We start from the raw sequence: 16,825 nt of genomic DNA on the forward strand, positions 1-16,825 counted from the left end.
AAATGATTCCATAAAGTTTTTAAAAAAAATTTTTTTTAAGTTTATTTATTTTGAGAGAGAGAGAGAGAGAGAGAGAGAGAGAGAGAGAGAGAGAGAGCAGAGAGAGGGACAGACAGAGGGAGAGAAAGAGAATCCCAAACAGGCTCCACACCATCAGCACAGAGCTCAATGAGGGCTCAAACTCACAAACTGTGAGATCATGACCTGAGCTGTAATCAAGAGTCAGACACTTAACCAACTGAACCACCCAGGTGCCCCTATTTTATTTTTTTTAAAGTAAACTCTATGCCCAATGTGGTGCTTGAACTCACAACCCTGAGATCAAGAGTCACATGCTCTACGGACTGAGCCAGACAGGCACCCCCCTTCTCTTTTAATGTAAGTGTTTACAGCTATAAATTTCCCTGTTGCCCTGCTTTCATTGCATACTATAAGTTTTGGTGTTTTGGTTTTGTTTTCATTTGTTTCAAAACATTTCCTAATTTCCTTTGTGATTTTTTTTGATCCATTGGGTATTCAAGAACATGTGGTTTAATTTTCACATATTTCTGAATTTTCCTTTTGCTACTTATTTCTAGTTGAATTCCATTGTGATTGAAAAAGATACTTCATATGATTTCAATCTTTTAAAATTTATTATGACTTGTTTTGTGGCCTAAAATGTGGTCTATCCTGGAGAATGTCTTTGCCTTTTTTCCTGTTGGACACACTGTCGCTTGGCACCACTCTCCCCTGATACTCCAGATTCTAGCAATAAAGCCATGGGCTATCAGGAATGTTGTCTGAAGAGCTAGGGAGACCCCAGAAAGCCTTAAGCCCAGTCACCTCTCATCTTAGAGGTGAGAAAACCAAGGCTCAGAGTGTCAGAAGCCTTCACCCATCCACCACAGGCCCTGTACACAGAACCACTGCAACTTCTCTCCCGTGGTATCAGCAATGATCACATAGAAACAAAAACTTCTACCCTAGGTTTCAGCCAACAAATGTTTGCTGAGTATCTAAATGTTCCAGGCATGAGTTAAACCCTTAAATGACTCCATGTGTGCAGGGCCCATCTACCCTAAGGCAGGCTTGAACATTTTGATTCTAGGCAGTGAGAGGTGTGGATAATCAAATCCTTTCCGGTGTATTAGAGCCTATTTCATAAATACACCAACTTGTCATCTCAGCTGGCTTCTGTATTTGGTTGACTACACGCTCCTTTTAGAAATCACAGGCACAGCGTTTCTGGACACTGAAGGCCAGACAGAAAAGCTCACTGCATCTGCAGGGCTGGATTCTATGGAAAAGTAAGTACAAAGGGGGCTTTTATGTGAAGGGAAAAGGAAAAGCCTGCAGCTCAGAGAGGTTAAGGGGGTTAACACAGAGGTATGGCTGGATGGTTGCAACTGGTTTTCTCACACCATGTGGCTGTCGAGGAGCACTCCAGCCCTGACATAGGTTGATTCATACAATTCAGCTGCTGGGCCAGGGAAGGAATGAGGCTACCTTCTCTGACTGGGCACAGTCAGGGTAGAACCAGAGGACCCCACTCCCACTTTCAACACTGTGGCTGGCTATGGAGGTTTGAGACTTCACAGGTGGGACTCTTGCTGTGTGGTGCAAGGTCACATAGGCTCCCTGACCCATCTAGTCTTTCTCTCACCACTGTCCTGTTGCATAAAGCAGGAGAGGGGATATGGTCCTACTTTACAGATGTGGAAACCAAGGTGCAGAGAAGTGGAAATCTGCTATGTAAGTCAGGCAGTCAGTGCTCAATCAGAGAAGCAGAATCAGCAGGGGATACAGATATATTTATATATATAGGAGATACAAATGTACATCTGTATGTGTGTACATATATATGTATAAGCATGTATGTATATATATGTGTGTATATATATATATATATATATATACATATACATATATATAAAGATATAAAGAGATTTAGTGCAAGGAATTGCCTTATACTTGCAATTGATGGGGGCTGGTCAGCCAAGCCTAAAATCCACAGATGGGACAGGCCACCAGGAACGGCAGACTGGGACTCTTGCGTGCAGGCTGATGTCCTGTTCTTTCTATACATCTCTATTGCTACATCATACCATGGACTAACCATTGCCCTCTTTACTACTGGAAATAGAGTCATTAGTGTCTTTAAATCAACCAAATTAGAGAAGAATTCCAGGAAACCTAGCACCAATGCAGAAAACTCGTCCTGAAGATTCTGTTCCTCTAGAACCACTTCTAGTACCAGAATCTATATCAATAAGGGTCCAGCCAAAGAAGCAGAAACAGTCGCATATATATTGAAAGAGATTTATTGCAAGGCATTGACTTAAGTGATTGTGGGGGCTGGACAGACAAGTCTGAAATCTGTAGGGCAGGCCACCAGGAAGGACAAACTGGAACTCAAACAGGCCTGGGAAGGAAGCTGCTGTCCACAGGCAGAATTTCTTTTTCACTGGGGAAGCCTCAGCTCTCCTCTGAAGGCCTTTTGACTGACTGAATCAGGCCTATCAGGATTATCTAGGATAATCTCACTTGCTTAGTTAACTGGTCACAGACTTTAATGACGTCGACAAAATACCTTCACAGCAACACCCAGATTAACGTCTGATTGAATATCTGGAGACTGCAGCCTGGCCAAGTGGACACATCTAATGACCGTCTCCCCTGCCCACAACCACTTGGTAATTCAAGGACTCTGGATCAGCCTCGGCTTTTCCCTTGGACATACACTCCCACCCTTACCCTCAGGTTGCTGACAGTCTAAACAGAGGAGGTGAGGAACCTCAGGACTGGGGCATCCCATGTGTTTAAACGCAAGTCAACCTGCACAAGCAGTGCCTGGGATTTTTTAAAATTAGGTAAACTTCATATAACACAGAATTAGCCATTTTAAAGTATACAATTCAATGGCATTTAGTACATTCATGTACATTTAGTACATTTAGTACATTAGAAGTATAACCATCACCTCTGTGTAGCCCCAAAACATTTCATCACCCAGGAAGGAAACCTCATATTCATTAAGCAGTCACTCTTCAATCTACCCTCCCTGCCTGGGCATTTTAAAACCAATCTGTACAGCAATGTTATCAGGGCATCATGAGGGAGAACTTGAAAGTGTAAAAGCCTGCTGTACTTGATGAGCTGCTAGGGGCAGAGGTCCCCTCCTTGGTAGGCAGGGACTGACATCCAGCTACTCTTTCACAATATTGGGGCTGTAGTTGGGTTTGATGGCTTCGGCAAGTTCCCGAGCGTACATCTCATATCTGCCCGTCATCTGAAAGCAAAACACAGGCAGAAATTCTTGTTTCATAAACGTCCCTCATTTACTCACCACCACCTCTAGCCACTAGAGGGCAGCCACGGGACAGAAATTCGTCTGGAAGGCCAGTTGAGGGGATAGTTTCAGACTACGTAACACAGAGAAACAACCCCTGTGTGACCTCTCGGCACTGATTCTGGTGCTATAGCTAAGATGACAGATGACAGAGGACTCACACACTCCAGCCCCTCCTGCTGGAAGACCTCTGTGATCTGTCATCCGGAAGGTGTGGCCTGCCCCAAGGCAGAAGGGAAGAGGGCTGTCCTTTGGTCTTACAGAACCCCAGAAGAACAGCCCACAGCCCAGAGAGGGGAGGGACTTGCTCCAGGTCCCCAGACAGCAGTGAAGTTTGCAGGTATTTGCACCCTGGTGCACCCTCCCGGCTCTGGTCTGGGAGAGAGTGGGGGCAGGGCTAGAGAATCTACCCAGCATCTCCTCCCTCTCTCCTCCCCAAAGTCCCAGTAGGAGCTCAAGCCCATCACCATAGTTTGGGAGGGCTTTTGCGTTCAAAAAGTTACTAATGAGAAAACATTCTGTTTATTGTGTGGAATACAGCATTAATCTGAGCTTCCCAGGAAGAGGAGAGACCTTCCCAGGAAAGAGGAGATGTTCATGTGGGCCTTGTTTGTCTTGTTTGTCTGATGGGGATCTGAGACTCAGGGAACACGCCCAAGGACCCATGCTCAGGTAAATGGAGGGGAGCTGGTTCTTCCCACAGAAGCTGGGCAAAGTCATTCAGCTGTGAGGACATTCATTTGTATGTATTCATTGGCGTGGGTTCTGAGTTGATAGAATACTGTTGGACACTAATGCAGCAAACTCCATCTGCATCCAGGATGAGAGTGTATTCCAGGGGGGTCCGGGTCCTGGGCCATGGCTGCCATGGAATGGCTCCCCATTCCAGGAAGGCGGGCACTTATGCTCCTCCCATAACCCCTGGTGTCATGCAAGTTAGGTCTCAAAGGCCACTTGAGACCTCGCAGTAAAGCCTTCTGTTTTACAAATGGGCATACTAAGGCCCAGGAGCAGAAAGGGCTTGCTTAACGTGACTGGGAAAGGTGGGGAGGAGGGGGCACACAGCTGTGATAAGATGCCATTTCTTTGCATGACCCATTTCCCTCTACCATCAAGGCCTAGACCATGGGGCCGGGCCACAGGCAGAGCCAGACACCCACATTTATCTTGTGATAAGTACAAATGCCTGGAAAGGAAAAAAAGGATTAGAGAAGCCAATCCACTCTATTCTCCGGACAAATGAAATTGAGATTAATTTGTTTGAAGGCGCCCAGATTCTAAATCAGACAAGAGGAGAATTTATTAGGGTCTGCTGCCTGAGCCTTACTTGATGCAGTGGTTCCTCCCTCACACACCAGCTCTGGGAGGAAGAAACCTGCCCCTCCACTCAGCTTAGAGTCTCATCTGGCTGTTCTGGAGAGCAAACCCAGCGGCTGTGGTTTCTAGCCCTGAGAGCAGGATGGGGCCTCAAGAAGAGGAGCAGGGCAAGATCAGGGGACTCAGGGACCCACCTTGAAGTTCCAGATGTCATTCACCTGCCGGCAGAGGTTCAGGTCAAGCTCGGCAACCAGCAGCCCGTCCCGATTGCGGGAGAGACCAGGGGTGCGGCTGCTGTCCGGGCCTGCCACGTAGCTCGAGCCATAAAAGTAGCCGAAGTCCTGGTGAGCTTTGAAGGAGCAAAAGAAAGAACCTGTGAGCTTGTGCAGGCACATGGTGGATTCTTCAGAGAGGGAGGCACATTGAGTGACATCCTAAACAAAGGGTCAGTGCCACCCTCCCCAGCATCTGCCAAATGCTGAGGCCCAAGTCCCTGAGTCCCTCCTCAGGCCTGAGGTCAAGGAAGTTTTTCCAAAAGTCACCTTCACAGCCCTCACCTCTGCCCCTGGGAACATTCTTAAAGGTCACCCTTGTAGAAGTATTAGCCCTTACTCCCAACATTAGCCACCCACAGCCCAAAGGAGTCACATGGCTCTGTAGGGCTTCCTGTGTGACCTGCTTCCTGTGGTGGCCCAACAATGTGAGCTGGAAGCTCTGCCCTCACTTGCCTTGCCAGCTCTGTCTACTGTACCCACCTCCTTCCGTACCTCGGTCCCCTCACAAGTGGGCTAATAGCCACCCCACAGGCATGTAAGGAGTAGGTGGGCACAGTGCAGGGCCCAGCAGGGGCTTGGACACAGTAGATTCCCAGCAGACTTCATTTCCCTGCCTCTTCTGTGACTCTGACTGCAGAGAGCTAACTGGGATTAGAGACTCTGGAAGTCTGGGGCCTCAAATGAGGGGATCTGGAACACTTTCAGGAAGTACTTTTCTGGGAAACAGACCTGCTCCATCCCCTCTGCCTTATCAGGGGATACCCTGAGGTAGTTCCTCCTTGGTGGGCCCTTCCCTCCCACATTTCCAGCCAGAGAGGTGGGACCAGGGGGTGGGGAATCCTAGTAGAAGTCAGGTGGTACCTGCCCTCAGATCAAAACAAGCTGTGGATTCTAGGAACCCAAGACAATCCATGCCAGTGTTCTGGGACAGCTGTGCAGCTTGGGGTGGGGGATGGTAGCAGATGAACAAGGACAAAGGAAGAGAGGGAAGGAGATGTGTAGGGTGGATAAAGCACCCCCTCTTTCAGGGAGCTCACAAAGGGCTCCCCCATATCTTCTAGGCCCATCTTATACCAATCCCGGGGGAGGGGTAGAGTCCAATCCAATGCCATTCAATTCGCATCTGGGGAATGCTGTGGTCACAAGCCCAGGACTGCCTATCCAAACGTAGCCATGGTCAGGCTCCCCCCACACTGTGGGCCATAAAGATGAGAGCAGTGCACGCCTCCGACAACATGCCACATGCGCAGACAAGGCCTGTGGCACAGACCCTGTGGCAGACAGAGAATGGGACAGCGAGGCCCACCCCTCAATTGCAGCCACCATGGAAATTCACAGAACATACCTTTCTTCCCATCTCCAGAGGTAAACTCATTCGGGAAGTGCTCCTGTGAAATAAAACCAAGGTAAGGTAAACCTATAGGTGGCACTACCACCGCATCCACCACAAAGTCGGGCTGAGGAGGCGTTTTGTGAAGAAACAGTTAAAGCCAGAAGGAATGGTCTGTAGTCACTGGGCAATCAACAAGTGCTTATTAAACGTCCCTGCTAAGTAGCCAGCATCGGGCCAACACAGGCGGCCAGCGGGGAATTTGACAGGCAAGGTAAAAACTCAGATTTCATCTCTGGGGAGTTTATAATCTCCTGGGAGGGGAAAAAAAAAAAAGATGCTTTGCAGAGTGGTTCTCAGGGCTGTGGAAGGCATCTGAGGTGTATCCGCCTGAGAAATAGCCCCAGCTTGGGGTCTATGAAGGGAGTAAGGGGGTGTCCACACGTGGTTTTCAATATCTTCCCTAAAGCCTAATGGAAACTGCATATCAAGCTGTGATGGGGTTACACAGGCTAATTAAAACACTGAGTTTGTTCATGTTGCCAGAAACGTAGAAACCTCGGTTATCTCAGACTGAGCAGATGCTCTGATTAGATTTTGGCATCCGATTAATAAGAATAGGAAGAAGATTATTATGTAATAAACGCATTGTGTTTTTGTAGTCAGGGTCATTCAGTGCATGGGGTCAATGGGGAAAAACACGAAACTGGATACGTGGTGGGGACAGGGTGACAGCCATTCAAAACGGTTTCAGCTAAAAACCAAAACAGACAAAAACAGAAGGAGGACATGGGAATATCTTTAAAAGTAACAGACCAAGCCAGTCTACCCCCTTTCGGGACCCTAGGATTTATGGCCTTCACACAGAGGGAGCAGGGAGAAGAGGTGTGACATGTCCCCACCAGGGCCAGCAGACAGTTGCTTCCCCTTGTGGACTCTGCTGGCGAAGAGGCCGGGTCCCCTCTCGGCAGGTAGCCTTCCTAGCAGCTTATCACTCTGTCCCCACCCCAGCACACCTGGTTAACCAAACCTGGGAGACCAGCCAGACCTCGGGGACTTACCTGGCCCACGCGGTTGATAGCACAGGTGAAGCAGTGATTTGCAATGGCTGCGTTTCTGGCCTCAATTGGCCACAGGGACTCACTGTGAGAGAGAAACAAGAGGAACCATGTGGCTGACTTTCCAGCCAGACTGGGGGGGTGCTTGGTCCTGAGTGACAGCCAGGCTGTCGGCCTTCTCAGGTCCGCAGTGGGGATGGCCAGGGAGACTGTTTGTGGCTGTGGGTGACCCCAAACCCACAAGCAGGCCAGCTTGTCCCATGCTCAAGCCCAAGCAGCCTTTTGGGGAGGGGCTGCTGCAGGACAAAGCAGCCCTGAGCCTCAGTTTCCTTTTCTGAAACTTCCTTAAAGGAATATTGTAAAGACTGACCACACAGGCAAAGCTTCTAGAGGGGGCTGCGTGGCAGAAGCCCTGTGACTAGCTCTCTCTTCTTCCCTCCTCTTGGGTCGGGTGAGGAACTCACATTCTGTGCTGGGCAGAGCCTCACCTGGCAAATGTAAGAAGGGAGCTCAAGGCTCAGACTGCTGCACTAATCCCGACCCTGCTCTGTTGCCTTGCAAAGCAGTCTCTAGAGAGGGGGTACTTCAGGCCAAGCAAACAGTAAACCTGCAAGGAATTGGGGTACCTGGAAGGGGTAGATTCTGTAGCAGGTGTCACCTCCCCTGAGCCTGTCCACATTTCCCAGTGCCTTCCTATTTTCCTCTTCTGAACCCTGAGACTCTAAGCAGGGGATCCCTGGTTCTCTTACTGGCCCAGGAAGGAGGCACCATACAGGTACAGCTGAGCTGTGGGCCTTCTTCAGTCCAGTATTCACAAAGGTAGGACATGGTGGAAAACCTTGTCCCAATTGAAGACCCTGTCCTTCTCCAGCCCACCAATGACAATGTGCCATGGAATCCAGTGGGCCTTCTTGTCACTCTGTTGTCTGAGGAACAACATCATTAAGATTCTGGATTGACAGGTGTAATGCCCACTTAGAAACACTGAGTGACTGAGAGCAAAATGCCCTGGAATCTTCCTTCCTGTCAGCATGCACCTGGTTTAAACCAGGAGTAGGTGGAGGGAGTGGGTGCTTGTCACAAGCCTAATTCTCGGGAGGTTTCACGAGTCTGTAAAAAAAAAAAATCACAGGCTTGATTGAGAGGACTCATTTTGCTGCTTCCCTGCCCCCCCCCAGGTGCTAAGCCAAGCTGACAAAACTTTTAAGAAAGGATTTTTATAGAAACACACCCGTAAATGACATTTTCAGGAATTAAATAGACGGTTGCAGGGTGAGTGCCAGAAAACATCTTTCTTGCAATTCTCCTGGGAGGGTGCACTGTGTAGGACTCAAACCCACAGCTGGCAATAAAACTTTGGCTCTCAAAGCAAGCAAGGGAAAGAAGATGGAGGCTCGTGAGAACCCAGGGTATGCGGGAATCATGGAGAGCCCGATGGGGGTATGGGGACATCTGCCTTATTCCCAGTCACAGTGTGACAAAGACATGCATTGAAGAGATGGAACAGCGACTCTCCTACTGACACACATACATGGCCACATGGGTCAGGATGACTCAGGTCATCAAAAAACACTTCAAGTCTATCGTGTGCTTATAACTGTGGGACCCTAAAATGAGTGAGGACACCCCACCAATCCACAGAGCATGTGTGTATGGGAGGGGGGACATGCCAGTGAAGGAATGCATGGTTCCAGAAGCCATTGCTTGCGTGTAGCTGGTGGGGATTTTCCCAGCCCGGTGCTGAAAAAACACTCACCATCAATTCCATAAATACTCATTTATCATTTTAAGAAAATCACCCAGAATCCCACCATCCTTATAAACCATCTGTTGTAATTTTTCCACACTCCATACCCATTCTTGGCAAAAAAGAGGTTTACAGAGTTCTGACCATAGCCTGAAAACATCTTTGCTCACAGGCTTTTGTCATGATGTTGCATTATCTTCATAATGACTTTTTAGTGACTGTGCAATAACAAGGAAGAGATGGGCCGAAATTTACCTAAGTCTGACATTTCTCTCACCTCTGGCTTCAGCCTTTTCCTCCTCCTTTAGATACTCTGTCAGGTAAGGTTCTAGGCGTATTATCTGGTCAAGGGTGTGAACATTTTAGGAGCTCATGAAACATACCGCTTTCCAAAGGACGTGTTACCGTTTTAACTGTCAGCCTCACCATACCCTTGAAAGGCATGAGTTGGATGACTGTTGGTTGAGGAAGGAAAATCAATAATTTTTAATAAGCCTAATAGACTGCTGGAGACATAAATAGTTATGTGCATATTACATTGGGGTGCTTCTGTTTGCTTAATTGGGGATAATAAAAGCTCAACAGAGTAAGGTCAGGGAGCTGGCCATCCGAGTCTGAGGCCACAGCTTTGCCTGCCCTGGCCCAAGAGCCGGTATAGGCACTGATGCTCAGCGAATTGGCTTCAGGTTCCTCAAGGGACCCTTGCAGGTAGATGATGCTTGCTGAATGTCTTACACATGGCCAACAGGAGGGGGCTGCTCCAGGGGGGTGGCCCAGAGGCTCTGCCCAGGTCTGGATGCTGGATGACCAGTAGTTTACCCTATGTCACAACTGCCTTGGACTTTGTCATAGTAACTAAGCTGCCATGAGGCCCCAGGGAGATTCTTCAGAGGATGTCCAAGATTTTTCTCTTCTGACCAACAGCACCCCTCCTGGACACAGAGAGAAACTTCAGGTGCATGGATGGGGCGGTTGACTTGAGGGAGCCAGCTAGGTTTGTGCTCTGCCTCACTGAGGGGGCTGCTGTGGAAACTGGAATGCTATAAGGATGTCGCTCTTGAGAAGAGAGCACCATGCTCAAAAGAAAAGGTAAAGTAAATATCACATTCTGACCTTCAGAAGAAATTTGACTAAAATTTAGTCAAGAGAGAAGAGTGACAGGGATAGGCCATCAGGGAACTCAAAGCTGCCCACCAGAACTGCCCCAACCACTCCCCATGGGTCCCCCAGGGGCCCACTGCTAGGGCACTGGCAACCAGTACAACACAGAGTGAAGGCCAGCACCTCCTGCTCCAGGAATCCTGCTTTGGAGGAAGTGAGTTGGGGAGAAAGATAATTGCACATAAATTCCTAGAGTTCTGGTACTTGTTAATGATGCAAAACTAGAAACCACCCAAATACTCAGCCGTTGGGGAAGAGACAAGCAGAGGAAGTGCAGTCATGCCGGGTCATCTTAGCTTGCCCGCCATTATTAAGTGAGCCCCAGGGGTCTTGCACAGGAACCCAAGGGCTGCCGGGGCCCACCCCACAGCCTTGATCAGAATACATTTATCTGTTTCAGGATTAGGCTGACACCTAAACACGTGTTAGGTGTTACAAGAAAAACCCTTTGCTGGTTAAAACCAAGTTTCAGAGTCACTTAACTGATCTCTTAAGGACCCTCACAGCTTTTAGTCTCTCATTTGCTCCTTCTCTCATCCAGATGTCTGACTTCCATGTGCTGGATGTTGCAGATAAGAGTCTTAGGTATCCGCAGTCCCCCTAGCAGGGGCCATGACAGGGAAGGGAGCTTATGCTGGCCAGGCACCTACTATGCTCTGGTACTTTAGAAGAGGAGCTTTTTGGAATCCTGACAATTATAGGATGGAGGGGAATTATTACCATCTCAGTGTTCAGAATAATAGCAGAGAATAGTATTTTACAGCAAAGCAGCTCTTTAGGGGGAATTTTAATTGACGTTGAGTAAATTTTTTCCCACAGAAAAATTGGGTAAATACACAACACACAATCCCATACTCAGATTTGTAAGACAACCTGGTGGCCGCAGCTGCGCACGACAGTTTACTAAACCCATCTCGGAACCCTGCAGCCTGGCGGTGGGTCTAAGATAGCTAGGTCCCAAGAACCCTCCCAGATCCTGCAAGCTGAGAGACCTGAGTGCTCCGATGGTGGCTGAGGGGTTGAAGATGATCTCAGCCCCGTTGATGCTGTACATGAGCCAGTTGAGAGGGTGGTGCCGCCCATAGCAAATGTTCACCGCAATCCTCCCGAACTGAGTCTGGAACACGGGGTGTCCGAGGTTTCCCTCCATGTAGTAAGTTGACTGAAAAACAAGGGCCATATGTGAAAACCTCTGGGCTGTACGATTTCTCTTTCCTTAGACTTGACGGAAAAAATAAAATATTCCAGTTCTCTAAAAGTAACAGTCTTGGCTGTGACTCATGTCTGACTTTAGCTCAGGTCATGATTTCATGGTCCGTGGGTTTGAGCCCCGTGTCAGGTTCTGTGCTGATAGCTCAGAGCCTGGAGCCTGCTTCAGATTCTGTGTCTTCCTCTTTCTCTGCCCCTCCCCTGCTCACACACACACTCTCTCTCTCAAAAATTAATAAACATTAAAAAAATGTTTTTTAATCGAAGAGGGGCTCCTGGGTGGCTCAGTTGGTTAAGCAGCTGACTCTCTCTGCCCCTCCCTTGCTCATAATCTGTCTCTCTCTCTCTGTCTCTCAAAAAATGAATAAATGTTTAAAAAAATTTTTTTTTAATTGAAGAAACCAGACACAATAACTATAAGCCAACAACTGGGAAATCACCATGGCTTAAGCATTTACCCACAATTTATTTTGTGGCATGTCAGAAAAATCCCCAAAGCAACTTCCCACAGTATTTTAAGGATAAACTTTAGTTAGGTTTCAATCGTGGTACAACTAAAGGCTAAAGTTTGGTCGATGTTAACATGAGTTAGTCAATGTCTTCACCAACCACATGTTCCTATAAAGAATGTCAGAGCAGAAGGGACTGGAAGCTCATCCAGAGCAACCGTCACCTGCTAGGGGAAAACCACCATGGCCTCAGGGGGCATGTGACTTGCCCAGCTGGCCTCTCTGCCCCCTTGGGGTGCTGGCCCTGGGACATTTTCACGGATGGCACTGAGTGGAGGCTAGAGGACTAGTCAGGGTCCCAAACAGATATGATTCCAGAACATTTTGCCTCCTCCCATTAATCTCAAAATTTGTCAGGGTCAGGCAGCAACCAGGATGTGCACATGTGGTGGACACTGGAGTAGATCCTGGTGTGTTGAGACAAGCCCTTCACTATCTGCTGGGAGCTAAAGATTAATCCCAGGGTAAACAGGTGATGAGCACATCTTCCCACCCGCACCTCCAGCTGTTACCGAGAAACACTCGGTTTTTCTTTCTCCCTAGGAAATGTCATCTCCCTCTATAGATCCTTCTTTGTCCTCCTGACCAGTCTGAGTGTGGCTGGAACTCCCGCAATCAGGGAGGGCAGCAAAGGACTGGGGAGATTGCATTCTGAACAACTGTATTCATCGCAGATCAAGTTCAGGTTTCATATCTTAGGTATTAGCTGGAGTTTACTTCCCTCCTTCAAACGTCCACCCCTCTTCATCTAATCCACCCGTGAATTGGCATTAACTCATCAAAATAGCTCCCCTGATTTATACCTTGATCATGGGCACAAAGCTCTACCTAATACCCCGGTGCACAGACACGCACGTTAACCTACTGCCATCCCACACATTGACATGGCTAATACCTCATGTGACTTACAGACAAGGACCCCCTACCTCCCAAGCAAGGGCTAGCCTATGATGGGTAAGGAGCTCAGAGCCTGAAAGGGGCTGAGGAATCATTTCACATTTGTGCATGACTTATTTTTGTTTTAATCAATATATTACTTACCTCAAAGACAAATTTCAGAAAGCCACATCAGGTTATATTAGAAAAAGAAATACCCCTCTGTGCTTGGTGTTTGGGACTCACCCAGGACTCCCACCAGAATCCTATCATCCATGTGATGCAGGACAATGGCGGCACACCCCAGAGCACTGCAGCCACACAGTGTTCCAGCACTGTGTGACATGACATGATCCAACACAGAGTTTTGCTCACAGAAAGATCCACAAAGGCTGAGCTGGCTCACCTCATTGAAGTCACCCACTCTGGGGATGTGGTTTTTCCTGGTCTTTCCCAGGACAGCTCCAGAATTGGAGATCACCACAGCTGTGTTCCACAAAATGTCCCCATGCTCTCTGTCTCGTTCCAGGATGGGGGATACCACCACCATGTCATGCTTCTTTGCCAGCTGGAAGAATGATGAATATAGCAGAGTCCTACTTTTAAATCAACTGTCATAGTTGTTTTTATTGAAGAATTAAATGATCCTACTAAATAATTAGACTTGGTTCAGAGATATCTATCATTTTTATTTGTTCTTTGGAAGAATGTCAGTGTTGTCCTGATGCCCAAGCTTATTAGCTAAATAAGAATAATCATCGTCCTTGTGCACTGTTGGTGGAAATGTAAAATGATGCAGCAGCTGTGGAAACTAGTATGGCAATTTCTCAAAAAATTAAAAATAGAACTACTATATGATCTAGAGGTCCCACTTCTGGTTACATATCTGAAAGAATGGAAAGTAGGGTCTTGAAGAGATATTTGCGCATCAATGGTTATAGCAGTACTATTCATAAGAGCCAAAAAGTGGAAGCAACCCAAGACTCCACTGATGGATGAATGGATAAATAAAATGTGGTATATCTGGGGTGTCTGGCTGGCTCAGTAGAGCATGTGACTCTTGATCTCGGGGTTGTGAGTTCAAGCCCCACGTTGGGTAGACATTACTCAAAAATAAAATCTTTCTAAAAATGTGCTATGTCCATAGGGTGGAATATTATTCAGCCTTCAAAAGGAAGGAAATCCTATCATCACATGAATGACATTGATGTCATCCTTGACACAGATGAGCCTTCAAGACATTATGCTACGTGAAATAAGCCAGTCACAAAAAGACAAATTCTGAACGAGTCCACTTCCGTGAGGTATCTAAAGTAGTCAAATTCATAGAAACGGCAAGTAGAATGTTGGTTTCCAGGAGCTGGGGGTGAATGAAGAGTTGTTTGATGGGTACAGAGTTTCAGATTTACAAGATGAAAAAGTTCTGGAAATCTGTTTCACATTACATACAATGTGAATGTATTTACCACCACTGAACTATACTTCAAAATGGCTAAGATAGTATATTTTATGTGTTGTTTACCACAATAAAAAAAAAGAATATTCATCATACTTCTCATCTATAACCAACCAAGTCAAACCAAACCAAACTCTTTGATACTGAATTCCTTTTGTCTCAAGTAAGAACATCAGGACCTGGTGACAATTATGATGAGCAGCCCCAGACAGTCATTTGTCCTCAACTCTAACCAGCCTGTCACTATCTCTGGCTTTAATGACAGAGAGAGGAAAGGCACAGTGGGCAGAGGTGCTGCTCTGAGCTACGGAAGGGCGTCTGTGGGTCTTGGGCCCCTCTTGCAGACAGGTGTCCCTGGCACCAGCTCTCATCCCCACTCCCCCTTTCCTCTTCCTCTGGCCCTGGTTCAAGTGTGTCATCTACAGTCACCACTTAACCAGTCCCCTCCTCTTTCATCCATAGCACAGAATCAACAATCTGGTGGATGACAGATTTTTTCCAGTAGCGTGAAAATACTGATGTTTGGAATTGCAACCCAATTTTGATAGAATCACTTATGATTACAGTGCTGCTCAAAAAATCCCCTATATATATATATATATGTATATATATATATATATATATATATATATATATATATATAATCTGAATGGGACATGGAGAAGTGAAAAAAACTGCTTTGTTCAAGGTGAGAATAAGGATGCCATCATTCGTAACCTCTTTGGTGTTAGGGGTTGTGTGTGTATGTGTGTGTGTGTGTGTGTGTGTGTGTGTGTGTGTGTGTGTGTGTGTGATAACTGTTTTATTAGGATAGTATTCACATGGTATAAAATTAGTCCTTTTAAAGTATGCTGTTGGGTGGTTTTCGGTACATCCACGGAGTTGTGCAACCATTACCACAATCTAATTTTAGAACATTTTCATCACCCCCAAATGAAAACCCCATTAGTAGTCACTACCCATCCCCTCTCCCCGCCCAGCCCCTGGCAACCACTAATGTGCTTTCTGCCCCTATTCATTTGCCTATTCTGGACATTTCATATCACTGGGGTCATACAACATTATAAGGTTTTAATAAAGACAAATGAAGACCAATCTCTGTACTGATGAGACAGGCCATACAGAGAAGCTTCCATAATGCAGGCAAATAGCATGGTCAGTAGCAGAGGTTGGGACAAGGACTTGACCTCATCTCTGGTCCCCGAGGGCCACCTCTGCCACTTGCTGCCTATAGAACCTATCGTGGGAAGTCACTCCTCCCTGGGCTGTGGCTCCTTCACCTAAAAAAAGCCATTAAGGGCCCTTCTGGCTCTGAAATTCTATGATTTTAAGTGAAAGTACACTAACAAAAGGGCAGCAAATAGTCTTATCTAATCTTATCTGGCAAAACAAGCACCAAATGGTGTGTTTTCCATGGTAAAGGGCCACACCCAGCAGCTGTGGTTGTGCTCTGTGACCTGCACGTGTTTGGCAGCTGCTGTCAGAGGAGCAGTTAATGTCCTACCTTCTGACAGTATCTGGTGGTGGGTCCATCCTCTGCTGACTCAGCAAATTCTGTCCAAGGGAGCTTCTCTCTCGTACAGAAAGCAAAGGGCATAGCTGTGAAGAGGACAAAGTCAGAATCATATCCAAAGCTCATGGCCTTTGACGGGGAGCTCCTCGAGACCAGCAGCTGAGGCTCTCCACAAGATAACAAGGCTCCAGTTGTCTCAGCCTGGGTTCTGAATCCTGTCCCTGAATATGGGCTCCAGGCAGACCCTGACCCTTCTAGGTTTCATAACAACACAAAGGGCTGGGCTACATTTTCTTTATGACAGTCTTAAAAACAATAGAATTTAGGGAAGAAAACAATTCAGGGACTTGAACAGATAGATATCTGCAGACCCATTTCATAGCAGCACTATTCACAACAACTGAAAGATGCAAGTAACCCAAGTATCCAGTGATGGATGAATGGATAAACCAAACTGGTGTATATCCATATAATGGAATGTTATTCCACCTGAAAAAAAACCAGGAAATTCTGACACATGCTATAATATGGGTGAGCCTTGAAGACATTATGCTAAGGGAAATCAGTCATAAAAAGACAGAGGCTATATGATTCCACCTATATGGGGGGACTGGGACAGTTGGATTCATAGAGACAGAAATTAGGATGGGTGGTTGCCAAGGGCTGGGCAGGGAGGACCAACTTTCAGTTTGGGAAGATGACAAAGTTCTGGAGATGGATGGTGGGGATGGCTATACAACAGTGTGAACGTGCTTAATGCCACTGGACTGTATAAAAATGGTTAAAGTGGTAAAGTTGATCTTGTGTATATTTTACTGAAGATTCTGAACTGCTGGCCAATCTCTGGGTTGGTAGAAGCACAGCCAAGACTCCCTGGGGAAACTATCAGAGGGCCACTGAGGATGGCACTGGGACCCTGGGCACGTTACAGAAACATTCCTCCTCATGGGGATAGAGACACTTCTTCAGGACCAAGAAAAGCCACTTGCTTAATGACCCTGTAAGAAGTCTGGGAACTGCTGGATGATAGGCTAAATGTTCCC

General features: G+C 46.9%; 1 protein-coding gene across 1 annotated transcript in view; it reads right to left on the bottom strand.

Annotated features, from left to right (window-relative positions):
* Positions 1–2,320: 2,320 nt before the first annotated feature.
* UPB1 (beta-ureidopropionase 1) overlaps positions 2,321–16,825 on the bottom strand; it is a 29,069-nt gene continuing 14,564 nt past the window's right edge. Inside the window, exons 4-10 of the mRNA XM_047828131.1 lie at positions 15,774–15,868; positions 13,220–13,381; positions 11,212–11,381; positions 7,315–7,396; positions 6,269–6,311; positions 4,843–4,997; positions 2,321–3,271 (exon numbers count right to left, since the gene is read on the bottom strand). Coding sequence (XP_047684087.1) covers positions 3,188–3,271; positions 4,843–4,997; positions 6,269–6,311; positions 7,315–7,396; positions 11,212–11,381; positions 13,220–13,381; positions 15,774–15,868 — 791 coding nt within the window. The 3' untranslated portion in view covers positions 2,321–3,187. The remainder of the gene's footprint in view (positions 3,272–4,842; positions 4,998–6,268; positions 6,312–7,314; positions 7,397–11,211; positions 11,382–13,219; positions 13,382–15,773; positions 15,869–16,825) is intronic.

Source organism: Prionailurus viverrinus, chromosome D3 (genome assembly GCF_022837055.1).
Source record: "Prionailurus viverrinus isolate Anna chromosome D3, UM_Priviv_1.0, whole genome shotgun sequence".
NCBI lineage: Eukaryota > Metazoa > Chordata > Mammalia > Carnivora > Felidae > Prionailurus > Prionailurus viverrinus.